Source organism: Xenopus tropicalis, chromosome 4, assembly GCF_000004195.4.
Source record: "Xenopus tropicalis strain Nigerian chromosome 4, UCB_Xtro_10.0, whole genome shotgun sequence".
Classification (NCBI taxonomy): Eukaryota; Metazoa; Chordata; class Amphibia; order Anura; family Pipidae; genus Xenopus; species Xenopus tropicalis.
Genome location: NC_030680.2, coordinates 96316976 through 96330191, shown reverse-complemented (window position 1 = coordinate 96330191; position 13216 = coordinate 96316976). Strand labels below are relative to the sequence as shown.

The window sequence follows — 13216 nt, the reverse complement described above, 5'->3', positions numbered from 1 at the left end:
AATCTAAAAGAAAAAGTAGACTACTGTGTCTGATATGTGCTGTGGTTATAGTTAAGCAAGCATTATACTTTTTTCATATTTTTATGAAAGTATGGTAACTGGTGTATGTTTATTGTATTTAACTGCTCAAAATAGGCAACAGTATGGCAACCCTCACCTGTAACAGCAAACAAAAAATATCCACACAACATCTCTCAGGGCACAATAACCTATTCAAATGTTTTTTGTATTTAAATTATTGTACTGTTAATCCTATTTTTCCTTGAAAACCTGTCTGTATCAAGACTAGGGATGCACATACTTATCACACTGACTTTTTTAATTATCACTTGACTTTAGATTGGAAGCAGATTTTTTTTTGTAATTTTGCTAATTTGCATATGCATATTAGGTATTAAATTCAATTTGGTATTTAGACAAATATCTTATGGTGTATTTGGTATTCAACTGAATCTTAAAGGAGAAGGAAAGGCAAATAAAGAGTTAATCTCAAGCTGCAGGCATACCTTCACTTCTCTCAATAGTCTCCCCATATTTCTTCCTTTCACATGATTAGAAGCCCCATAGGAAAAAAAAATGCTGAGCTCTGTAAAGAAAGTTCCCATAATGCCTCGCACCTGCACCAAGACTAAGGGGCACATTTACTAATCCACGAATGTCCGAAAAGCGTCCGAATGCGTTTTTTCCGTTATGACCGGTATTTTTGCGATTTTTTCGTTGCCGTCGCAACTTTTTTGCGAATTGTTGCGACTCTTTCGTCACCGTCACAACTTTTTCGCAAATTGTCGTGACTTTTTTGTCGCTGTCACAAAATAATCATACTGTCGCGCCGAGTACGAAAGTTTCGGATTCATTCAAGCTTCAGTATCGTGACTTTCCTTGGGCCAGGTTGGAGCTGCAGAGTGCCATTGAGTCCTATGGGAGACTTTCCTTGGGCCGGGTTGGAGCTGCAGAGTGCCATTGAGTCCTATGGGAGACTTTCCTTGGGCCAAGTTGGAGCTGCAGAGTGCCATTGAGTCCTATGGGAGAATTTCCTTGGGCCAGGTTGGAGCTGCAGAGTGCCATTGAGTCCTATGGGAGGCTTCCAAAATCATGCAAAGTCGCAAAGGTTTGCTCACCGTTTACGAGCACTCAATACAAAAAAGTCACTGCAATTCGCGAAAAAATCGTAACGGCGACGAAAAAGTTGCGATAATTCGCGGATAAGTCACGACAGCGACGAAAAAAATCGCAAAATGTTTGTTTCCAATCTGATTTTTTCCCATTCGGGATTCGGATTCGTGGATTAGTAAATGTGCCCCTAAGACTGGTGTACATGCGCAGTTTGTAAGACTATGAGGAAGCTTCCTGCTGATTGGCTGAGATCCACATTCCTAAGGGGGGGGGAGGGAGTTCTTAGCATTCTTGAGGGAGGGGGGAGCAGGAGAGGGGAAAGAGGAGAGAGCTGCTCCGACTCTGGCACAGGAATTTAGAACAGCATGTTTACAAAAAGGAGACAAGAAAACCTGTGTTTCTTTTGATAGAGGACTCAGTACAGGGTTTCTGTGAGTGCTTATGGCTGTATTTACATAGACCTTTCTGATAAAGCTTACTTAGTTTTTACCTTTCCTTCTCCTTTACAATTGTGATTTAGTCCTAATTAAGACATTCAATATTTCTACAGATGCACCAATCATTATTTCTATTATTCCCACTTTTATCATATAGAGGGTACTCTGAGATCCAGTAATCCAGTAGTTATTCAACCTGGGCTTGGCTTATGCCCAATTAAAGGCAACAATTTAGCTAGTTTTAATTTTTATAGTTTTCTAATTAGTGTCACTGATCCCAGCAGCCAAAAAAACAATTGCTCTGTGTATGTGTTAATTTATATTACTTATATATTTTTCACATTGTTATCTTCCACTCTCCCTCATAACACTGCCTGGTTGCTAAGGCAATTTGAACCTTAGTGACCAAAGAGTTGCCCAACAAATAGTTAAATAATTCAAAAACTACAAAAAAATCACACCAGTTGCACACTGTCTGAGAATATTACTCACTAATATACTATATACTAATATACTAAGGGTTTCATTCATAAAATCATGAGATTGAATCCCGAATGGGAAAAATTCGGATTGGATATGATAATCTCTGAAAAAATCATATTAGTCACAATAATATCTTATTGGCGATCCAAAATTTTCATACAGAACGATTGAAAACAGCGGGAAAACCTTTCCGACTTTGATCCTTCTGTGCACGATTTTGGAAGCCTCCCATAGGACTCAATGGCACTCTGCAGCTCCAACCTGGCCCAAGGAAAGTCAAGTTAAACTGGAATTTTTGAGTTTTAGATGAATGCTGTTAGCTGTTCAGCCCTAATGTAATGTATGGTACTGTTTTTGCCCAATTTTTTTTACTGAATAGTAGCCACATATAGGGGCCGATTCATTAAAACACAAGTTCGAATCCCAAATGGGAAAAATTTGGATTGGATACGATAATTTCTGAAGATCGCAAATATCACAAAAATGCTTACGAAAAAATCATATTAGTCACGATAATATCGTATTGGCGATCCGAAAGTCACAAAATTTTCGTACCGAACGATTATAAACAGCGGCAGAACCTTTCTGAATTTTTTGTGCTAGCGTATGAAAAAGTTGCGCAAGCATACGAAAAAATTACGCAAGCGCGGAAAAATCGGCGGAAATATATTCGAATGAATGCTCCAAGTGTTCGTGTCTTGATAAATCTCCCCCCAGTGTTGCTACTGTTAACTTTTTGGAGCAAACATTATTTTTAGTTTGCATATTTAAAAATTATTTGCTGAGAGGGGTTTGGGTCCAAAAAGGTTCTGAACCATTATTGGACAAGTCTCTTGCTGGCCTTAAACCTGAAGCACAAAGCTGAGAGGCAACATTAGATTTTTTTCCATCCAGTTCACTCAGACGCAGGCTGGAGAAACCTGTGGCTCACAACATATAACTCCATACTTCCCTTCAGGTTTTCAGTGGGATTCTGGGAGTTTTTGGAGTAGTTCAACCGCTTTTTGATAACTATTAATGTGAATGAGGGCTAAACTGACTTCAGCGCATATATCATTTAGAACTTTCATGTGTTTAGGTTCTTTCCAATGTCTTCAGATATTTAGTGTGTCATTTTACAAATACAAATTTATACTTAATATTTGTTTTTGTTACTCAGAATGTGTCTGTTATTTATTATTTTGCCAATAAATAAAAACTTACTCTTCTATTCTTGTCTTTTCATCATTGCATCACTGGATGATGTCCTATGATGACTAATTGCACCACAATATTCATTTCCAGCCAAAAATAAAAATAGTATGCACAAAGGGAACAAAACACGGGAGCACTTACTGCTCAGCCCAAGTGTGCTACATGCCGGACCCGCTCCCAGATGGATCCCAAGAGTAAAATTGCAAAAAAAGGAGCACCACGAGGATAAAAATAAAAAATCAGTCTTTATTCCATCAGCAGTAAAAGGCACATGTACATCACAATGGAGCTACGCTTTACGCGTTTCATGGCATCCTGCCACTTCCTCAGAAAATAGTGCGAATCACTTTTTACAAACAATGCAACATTCCATAATTCTAGTATAATTGCAGTTGCAACAACTAACAAAATATAATGTGAAATTACCAGAATCACAAAATATTAAAACAGGTTTGTAAATTGTTTCCAAATTGTTGCAACTTGTGCTCTAGAGATATTGTTTCACACAATGTGTTAGTTAATAAGATTTCAAACATTTCAAATGTCTTTTCCTTTTAGTGTAACATCATATGAAAGAATAAGTGACAGCTGATTGTTGTTTCAAATGACCAACAGGCATTTGAGGGATGAATGATAAAATAATTGTGTTCCTTTACTAATACTAGGAAGATCTGCACAACTACAGTATATAGGAGTGTTAATCACCTTTGATTATTTTGCTGCAAAAAAATAAATAAATAAATAAAAGCATTTATGTGGTTTTTCTGGGTTACTGCACTGGTACAGGTTTGCCTGATACAGGGCAGCTGATGTCAGAAGAATGACAGGTTCATAAGTGGAATATTAAAAAACAATCATGCAATGTTGGCCACGACAATGGTAAAAAAGTAAAAAGGGAAATAATAACAATAAGTAAGAGAAAATGTAAAGGATGGTCTAAAACAGGATAGATAACAGTGTTCCTCCTTTTCCTGACACTCTGGTGTGACACAGGAAGGAAATGATAAATCAATAAAAGAGCCACAGCAAAAATGTAACACTTACAGAACGAGATCCAGTAACCAAGAATGAATTGTCATCATTGACAGTAATAATATATATTATTTCAACTATTCACTTTCTACAAAAGCAGAATATGAAAAGGATTTTCAAGATATTTTCCTTTCCAACCCATACTTACCAGAGGCTTCTAATGGATGGAACCAGTGAGGTTATAGGAGAAAGGAAGCTCCCATGGGATTCTGGGTAGCCATACATTACAGCATAATTACAGCATAATATGAACATAAGAGCTGATGTGGCTTAAAGGGACAGTTCATCTTACCCTTACCCCGCCCGCTCCCAACCCAACCTGGCTTCTCCCATCTTTTTATACACCCATGCCTGCCCTGCCCCACAATGATGTCCCAAAAGAAGCAGGAAGAGGAAGTTGGCAGTCTAAAGTTGCGGGCAGGGAGGGTGAGCTCAACCTGAACCCACCCGCAACCCGCAAGTCACGTGCCGAAGTCGGCCTGAACCCGCGGCTCCTGCAGGTATCACCCCGGCCTGCACATCACTATTTCCAAACCGTATTTTACAAGTGACTGGGAAGTCACATACATGCACTTTATATCTATAGGTGGCTGTCTGCCAGTTCTGATAAATTATTTTAAATACATAGACACAGTATCAAATTTGGTCTTTTGGCGCCAATGGGGGCTTTATTGTATTGATTTAATTGTTTTCATGTATTTGTATACATATATATATATTATTAAAGGAATTCTACATTAGTAGCTTCATGTCTTGATTTGGAAGTACAATCACTTTCGAAAATAGTAGCTACCACCTTATACTGTATAACATGTCTCTGCTACTCCTCCAAGTTGTTGTTAATCTGCATTTTACTTTATATGCACTTACTACATAGAATTTATATTTCTAGTGTTGTCTTTGTTCCTCAGGATATGTAGAAGATAAGATGAGGTAAAGTTCAAGCTATGAGAGATTGTCTAAAATTTCATAAATACTGCTAAATTTAGCAGTTTAAAGACAAAAATATATATACACGTTAATTTAATTTAACTATACCTTCCTATATATATATATATATATACACAGCTTGGGTCTAATGCTGCCCTAGACACTGCACTTCTGACACCTCCCCCCTTAGGGCAATAGCAATTGGGAAATTTAGTAATTCACAGTTAAATCTCAGCTAAAGCAGGTAACAAATCTCCCCAAAAAGTCTTCCCAACAAGTGAATCGCAGGTGGGAAAGCATATGCTGCATTTCATTTTCTCAGGTCGCCAAATGATTCCTATGCAGGAAACTTTGGAAAACTAAGAACTACATACACCTTTCCACCCATGATTTAGTTTATTACTGGTGGGAAGGCATTTTGGGGAGATTAGTCGCCCATGGTAGTCAAAATTTAACTGTGGACGACTAATCTCCCCCTTTGCCATTGCCTTTAACAACAAGTGCCCAGTGGAAAGCTGTTTTTTAAAAAATAATATTGGTGCCCAAGATCCAGCGGCGTAACAAGCCCTCAGAGGGGTCCAGCACACAGTTTTTCAGTGCTTTATCCCACCCCCCATCCCTCTTTGTCCATATTCCCCTTCTGCAGCTGGGGAGGGTGATTTTTTAAACGTTTTTTAAATTTACCTCCAAACTATAGAGGAGAAGGTCTGCTAGTGCCAGAATCTGTTCCCTAAAGATGCTGCCCTAGTCCTGGGCCCTCAGGTGCCTTAATAGAAACTACAACCATGCCCACATTATCATAGATTATCATATATAAATAGGATTTAAAAGTGCAGCGATCACTTGGCATTTATATTTTAATGCTGTGCCAACCAATATGTTAGGGAACAGATGCTTTAAAGTGGTTGTTAGCCTTTGAGTTAACTTTTAGTATTATGTAAAGAGTAATAATCTGAGACAATTTGCAATTGGTCTTATTTGTGGTTTTGTAATTATTTTACTTTTTTGCTCAGCAACTCTCCAGTTTGGAATTTCAGAAGTTATCTGGTTGCTAGGGTCCAAATTACTTTAACAACCAGGAATTGGTTTGAATGAGAAACTGATATATTTATAGAAGAAGACCTAAACATAATATAAAGCAACAATAACAATAAAAGCCTTGCAGAGCAATTGTTGTTTGGCTTGAAGTTGGAAAGAGTCAAAAGAAGGCAAATAATTTCAAAACTATAAAAAAAAAAATAATTAGGACCAATGGAAAAGTTGCTTAGAATTGCATTCTATGAAATTAAAAGTTAACAGGGTTTTGGGAGATAGCTGTCAGTACAAGTTGATCCAGGGACTGGTCCGGAAGGAACTTTTTCCCCCTCTGCAGCAAATTAGAGAGGCTTCAGATGGGGTTTTTTGCCTTCCCCTGGATCACCTAGCAGTTAGGCAAGTTATCAGGGGCGGGCCGAGCCGACCGGGCGCCCTAGGCAACCCGGTTGGCTACGTCGCCCCTGCACCGCTACTTTGCAAACCCTCCCCGTGTGTTTTGACACGCATGCGCAGTTTGTGCGCGGGGGGCGCGGTGTGCGATTTGAAATGGCACGATGCAACCTAGGGGTAGGCAGGCGAGGCTGCTGCCTGGCACCCCCCAATCGTTGCGCCCTAGGCAGCTGCCTCTTCTGCCTACCCCTAGTTCCAGCCCTGCAAGTTATACATAGGCATTATGGTTGAATCTGATAGACGTACGTCTTTTTTCAACCTAAGTAACAATGTTCCTATTTACCTTGTGAATGTGTCAACATTTCTATTGTCCTAAACATGGTTTTTGGTTATTTCGGCCACATATTGTGGTGTGCAATGTCAGATCTGCCATTGCCCAGGTCTCTGAGGCTTTACAGTGAGGGTAAGTATCCCAGGTTTTTCTACGTCCCAAACAGGTACCTCGCAATATAACTGCCACCACACCTTGCAAGGAAAAGTATAGAAACACACCAATACTTTTTCTAAATAAAGTATATTATATTCTATAAGCGCCCCCTAACAGCCCGGCTGGAAAAAAACACATTTTGACATTTCCTTACAGTTCCCAACTTCCCAGCCGTCCCGTGACCCCATTCTCCTTACACTTCCAGCGCTCCACCTCCCACTGGTTCATCCCATTAGCACTCAGGCTCTCCCATATTTACTTGCAGCAGCTCCTTCCACTAGCTCTCACACAGTCCCCTCCTCATAGTGGCTCCACCCATTAGCTCTTACACAGTCCCCTCCTCATGGTGGCCCCACCCACTAGCTCTCACACAGTCCCCTCCTCATAGTGGCCCCACCCACTAGCCCTCACACAGTCCCCTCCTCATAGTGGCCCCACCCACTAGCTCTCACACAGTCCCCTCCTCATAGTGGCCCCACCCACTATCTCACACACTCTCCCTCCCCTCTTTCTGTGCATGATGGGCGGATCGGGTCGGAAGCAGCATGGCGGCCTCACTGCCCCGGACACAGGTAACACTTTACTCAGGGCAAAGTTGCGTTGTTCTGTGGGCAACAGTGTACCGGGGCCCACTGGGAGTGTACCGGGAGCAGTGTTTGCTGTACCCGACCAGTTCTTGTTGCGGTGACACACTCGGAGAAGGAGTTTGAAACTATCATAGCCATTCGAGTTCAGTATGACAGAGTATGTGGGCGACACTAACTTGTATGGATTTCACAATTATTGCTGAACTGCAGCTTTTACACTCTCAACACAAGCTTCAGAAAGTAGTGTATAATGAGGAAGTTGGTACGACACTTTAGCAAGTCGCTGGGTCGTATGCTATGGTTTTCGGTATACTCGGTTGGTGTGTCTGTTGTGTTGCTTTGGAAACAGAGAAAGTTGCTTTTTCATGGTATAAATGTTGCGGATACCCATGAAGATGGACGTGAGCTGCGCAATATTTAGTTTCAGTCTTTGCAGTCAGTGGGAGAAGTAGCAGATGACTGTCAGGCAGTGGGGAATCATCAGACTGATCCAGTGGGCGAACTTGTTGAGTGATACATGGGGATTCACAATTTGTCGCTTGCTACATATATGTAAGTTTTATACCCGTTTCATGACATGCAGCCCACCAGTTTACCAGTTAAACCTCTTATTGCACAATTCAGCAACATAACATGGGCGTGTATGGGAATATTTGTAAAACTACATGGAAATCAAAACCTTTTGTAAATGGGACATAATTTCTCTTTAAAGGTCTCTGACATTTCAAATAATTCACTGGGCTTCCTGGATAAAATGCATGTGAATGTCGCAGTACTTGTGGTTCTGCTTTGTGTCTATAAAGATATGACTGTGCACATTTTGGCAACAATTTTTGAGAGGAATATAGGGTGGTTGGGGTGAAGAAAAAGAATGTTAAACTTTACATGCAGGCTTAAAGCTGCTGAACTGCATACCTCCCAACATGTGAATAATCAAAAAAGGAACATAAGGACCTGCAGCAGGGAAACTTTTGTCCACAGGCACTTTGTGGCTACGCCCTCAAAATACTACGCCTATTTAACAAAACATCGCTTTTTACATGGTTGGAATGGCAGTATTGCAAGTAAAGAAGCAATAGGTGTACTAGTGTTTTATGCAGGGACATTGCAGCCCTACATCATCATTCCAGCTGGGTGCAGTCGTTTAAGCCCTTTATACAATGTGAATAATGATTTCGCAGTCTTGTTTTTCAAGACTTGAAATTTGATTTGTGAGGGACTGCACTGGACCAAAAAATGACAACTGTCCCGCAAAAAGGTATCTATCTAATAGGTAACTATTGGGATTATATTATCAAATAGTGCTCATTTATAAACACTTGGCAAATTTGCCCCAAGCAACCAGTCAGTGAGACTCCTTTATCAACACTGGGCAAATTTGACCATGGGCAGTAACCCATAGCAACCATTCAGTGATTGGCTTTATTTAGCCAGCTGCAGGTAGAACAATGGTTGCTCATGGGCAAATGTGTCTACTGTCTATATTTTTTTCAGCTAGCTGCAGGTAGAACAATGAAAGCAAGCATGTGATTGGTTGACACGCATGGGGTTACTCCCCATATGCAATTTTCCCGGTTTTTAGAAATGCCCCCACTAACTTTGTCCTGTTGCAATAACAACAATAGCAACAAATTAGCAGGTAGCATTTACTGGTCACCTTTTTACATCTTATTGCTTGCTATGGATTACAGGTATGGGATCCATTATGCAGAAATGGATCCCAGATCCATTTCTCAGATTTTTAAAATTGATTTCCTTTTTCTTTGTAATAATAAAACAGTACTAAAAATTACATTACACGGGAGCACTTACCGCAAGCCCAAGTGTGCTGTCACGCAGACCCACTCCCAAAGGTCCAAAAGCCAAGCAAAAATAGAAAGATAATAAATAGCGGAGCACCACGAGGATAAGATTAAAATCCAGTCTTTATTCCATCATAGATAAAAGGCACATGCACATCCCTCAGGGTCTAACGCTTTAAGCGTTAGACCCTGAGGGATGTGCATGTGCCTTTTATCTATGATGGAATAAAGACTGGATTTTAATCTTATCCCCCTGGTGCTCCGCTATTTATTATCTTAATAATAAAACAGTACCTTGTATTTGATCCCAACTAAGATTTAATCAATCATTATTGGATGCAAAACAATTCTATTGGGTTTATTAATGTTTTACTGATTTTTTTAGTAGACTTAAGGTATGGAGATCCAAAATACAGAAAGACCCCATTTCTGGAATACCCTTGGTCCCGGGCATTCTGGATAATGGGTCCTATACCTGTACTGGAAAAACTTAGTTGCTCTCATTACAATGGGGGTTTAAATCTTAGAATGTAATTATACACCAAGGCTGTTATAAAGATTACAACTAAATGACAAGTAAACCCCTAAACCGGGGGTGGCCAATGTGTCAATCGTGGTCCACCAGTAGATCCCCTGTGGATTTCTGGTTACAAGTGCTGCGCAAATGCGTACGTACACTGAGTCACGTACGTATGCATTCATGTCGCATTCTGCAGGACAGCGGTCCTCAACCTGTGGGTCGTGACCCCTTTGGGTGTCGAACGACCCTTTCACAGGGGTCGCCTAAGACCATCGGAAAGCACATATTTCTAATGGTCTTAGGAATAATTTTATGGTTGGGGGTCACCACAACATGAGGAACTGTATTAAAGGGTTGTGGCATTAGGAAGGTTGATAACCACTGCCCTAGGAGCAAGTTGACCTTAGGAAACCATATGTTATTAAAATGTGCCCAAAATGCACCTACACATTTTTATGGCTGACATTTTTACTTCTGCATACACAACACACTGCCAGAGATGTATTTGTAGTAAGAAGCCCATTAACAGTAAATTGGGCCAAAAATCAATATAGCTTTTCAAAGTACACATTCTGAAAAGAAATGCTATCTGTCTCTCTACTCTACATCCAAACTTAAAGCTTTGTTTACGTTAACGTTAATATATATATATATATATATATATATATATATATAATAAATATTATAGACTGTCATATAAAGCAGGGCACACTCACAGGACTTAAAGGTATGTTGAAAATTTTTTTGTTATTCCAACGTTACGGTCTTCCTTGAGACCTTAGTCAAGGAAATCCTCCAAAGCTTATACCCTGGAAAATGGCTCCAAAAAGTGCATATGTAACATAAACTTATCCCTTACTAGCTCTTAAATGCATTGGCAAAATATTCTACATGTGACATTTGACTTTTGAAACAAACCCTGCCTTCAGTTCATCTAGCCGTAAGGTAACCCCATGTAAAGCAAGGATTGTGAAACTGTACATATTTTGCTAAATTACAGCACCTCCTACTACTAGTTCTTGCGAACAATGATGACATGCTCTAACAATAAATATATCTGATATCTCCTTTGTATAACGTTACTACAAACTTTACTACAAACTGATAAGGTATCAAAAGATATGTGTCTTTAGTGACCGTAAAGCATAAATCCAGAATAGTGCAGTATGCAATAAAATCACTCGTCACACTGGACACTGATAAACATTATAAATAAAAAGTGTATATGGGTGTATACATGTTGAATTGTGGATTTTTTGGGTGTAGAGTACTAAATAGCCCACCCATCCCCCCAAAAAGTGTGTCAGCATTAAAGTGTAGCATGGAAGGTCATCATGTTGGTAGGGGGCAGTGCTGTGGGGCTCATTATGCAGAGACAACAGCAAATAAGTAATTTTCACATACATGAATGTGTTTTAGGGCCCATGGGGTGGGTCTATCTATTTTAAAAGAGACATGCCTAAATGTGGGTACATAAGGAACTGTAGTTAGTAGGAAGATACATGGCATTCTGAGTGTATGCTACATTAATTTAGCAAACTATTCCTAATGATTTTTATTGCCACTGAGGATATCTGGTATGAAAGTCATTTGACAAGCAGTAAGACTCTTTTGGGCTGTTAGTTGTTCGAATAGTACAGTATAAGTCAATAGCAGATGAGCTAAAAAAAAATTAAAAACCTCATGGCATACCAGGCCAAATTTTATTGTGTCTAACAAGAATTTGAAGAATAAATAGTTCAAGGATTAAACCAGAGAGGTGTTCTTAATAATTGGTGTTACACCTCTATGGGGGATTGTATATACTTTCATATGCTAATTAAAGCAGAATAGCACAGGTCCACACAACTTTTTGTTGCTTTATTTTCCTGAAGTTGCCCGAAGATTTCACGAGAGACAACTTCCGGAAAACGAAGCGATGTTTATGCCATCCCACCAGCGATTTACATTCTTGCTGGTGGGATGGCATTGCGGGGAGATTAGTTGCCGCGGTAACGCGGATTTGTTGTGGGGCGACTAATCTCCCCATGTGCCACTGCCCTTAGGATAATGTTCCACGAGAGATTAGTTGCCAGCAATAGATCTCTGCTACCATGGGCAACTAATCTTTCCAAAATGCGCTTCCACCGGCAACAAAGGGATTCACTGGTGAAAAGGCTTTGTTTGAAGCATTTTAGTTACAAAAAGTTTCCTCCTGCTGGCAACTTCGCGCACATTGGGAAAAACAAAGCAATGTGTAGGCCTTTCCACCATCGATTGCCTTTATTGCTAGTGGAAAGGCTTTTCGGGGAGATTAGTTGCCCGCAGTAGCAGAGATTCATCGTGGGTGACTAATCTCCCTTTGGGACATAAAAGGGTCAATTCACTTGTATCTGTGTTTATGTTTTGCTGCCTCCATTTGCCAATTTGCAGATAGACTTTCTTGGTTGCAAGTCTTGACTTCCTATTTCATAGCTTATTAGCACATACAAGTTGTCATTACTTACACCGCTAAAATTGTGCTAAAAGTTTGCTGTATGCAAACCTAACAATCTACACTTGTACCTATGTACCATGGTTATCTGGTACATTCACTAATGTGGCAGGTTTGTAGGGTAACATCTGTTCAACCAGTGAGCCAGCTGATCAGAAATTATATAGTAGTTTTTTCAGATTGAATTAGAATTTTTTTTGAAATATGAAAAAGGGCACATTTGGGATCAATGTTCAGCTTCAGGGGGCAGAACATATTGAGTACTGGTCAGCAATCTGCAGCCAGCAGCATGTGCATTGGATGTCCTGATGAGAGATCCAGAAGCCAGAAACAGGGTCTGGGATGGCCAAAGAATGAAAATCATACTGCACAATTCTGCAGTTATAGCTCAAGTAGAGGGGCCCAGGGACTATTTAAGGCCAGCATTGATGTGATATGGGTGGGGGCATGTATTTGCAGATGAACAGTTGAAAATTAAGGGTGGGGGTATCATTCTACTTTAACTAGGTGGTGCAATTAAGGGGGTATTTCACATAGCATTTCAAAGGTAAAAACATTTTATTTATTTACACTTCTTGTTTAAAATGAAAAAGTAAATATTTATAAAAAGAAAATTATGATTTATTGTATTAATAATGCCTGTGAGTTAATGCATTAGGAGAACACTGCAGCAGCACTTCTTGCATTATGTTTAACTGGCTTTTGCTGATTTAGCTTATTTTGTTTCCAAAGA

The 13216-nt window shown here is 39.8% G+C and overlaps 1 protein-coding gene across 2 annotated transcripts in view; it reads left to right on the top strand.

The window, feature by feature from the left end:
- Nucleotides 1–7535: 7535 nt before the first annotated feature.
- eps15 (epidermal growth factor receptor pathway substrate 15) overlaps nucleotides 7536–13216 on the top strand; it is a 48305-nt gene continuing 42624 nt past the window's right edge. Inside the window, 1 exon segment of one of the 2 annotated variants that reach the window (NM_001126628.2) lies at nucleotides 7536–7673. In NM_001126628.2, the coding sequence (NP_001120100.2) occupies nucleotides 7647–7673 (27 nt within the window). In that variant the 5' untranslated portion in view covers nucleotides 7536–7646. 2 annotated transcript variants of the gene reach the window in all.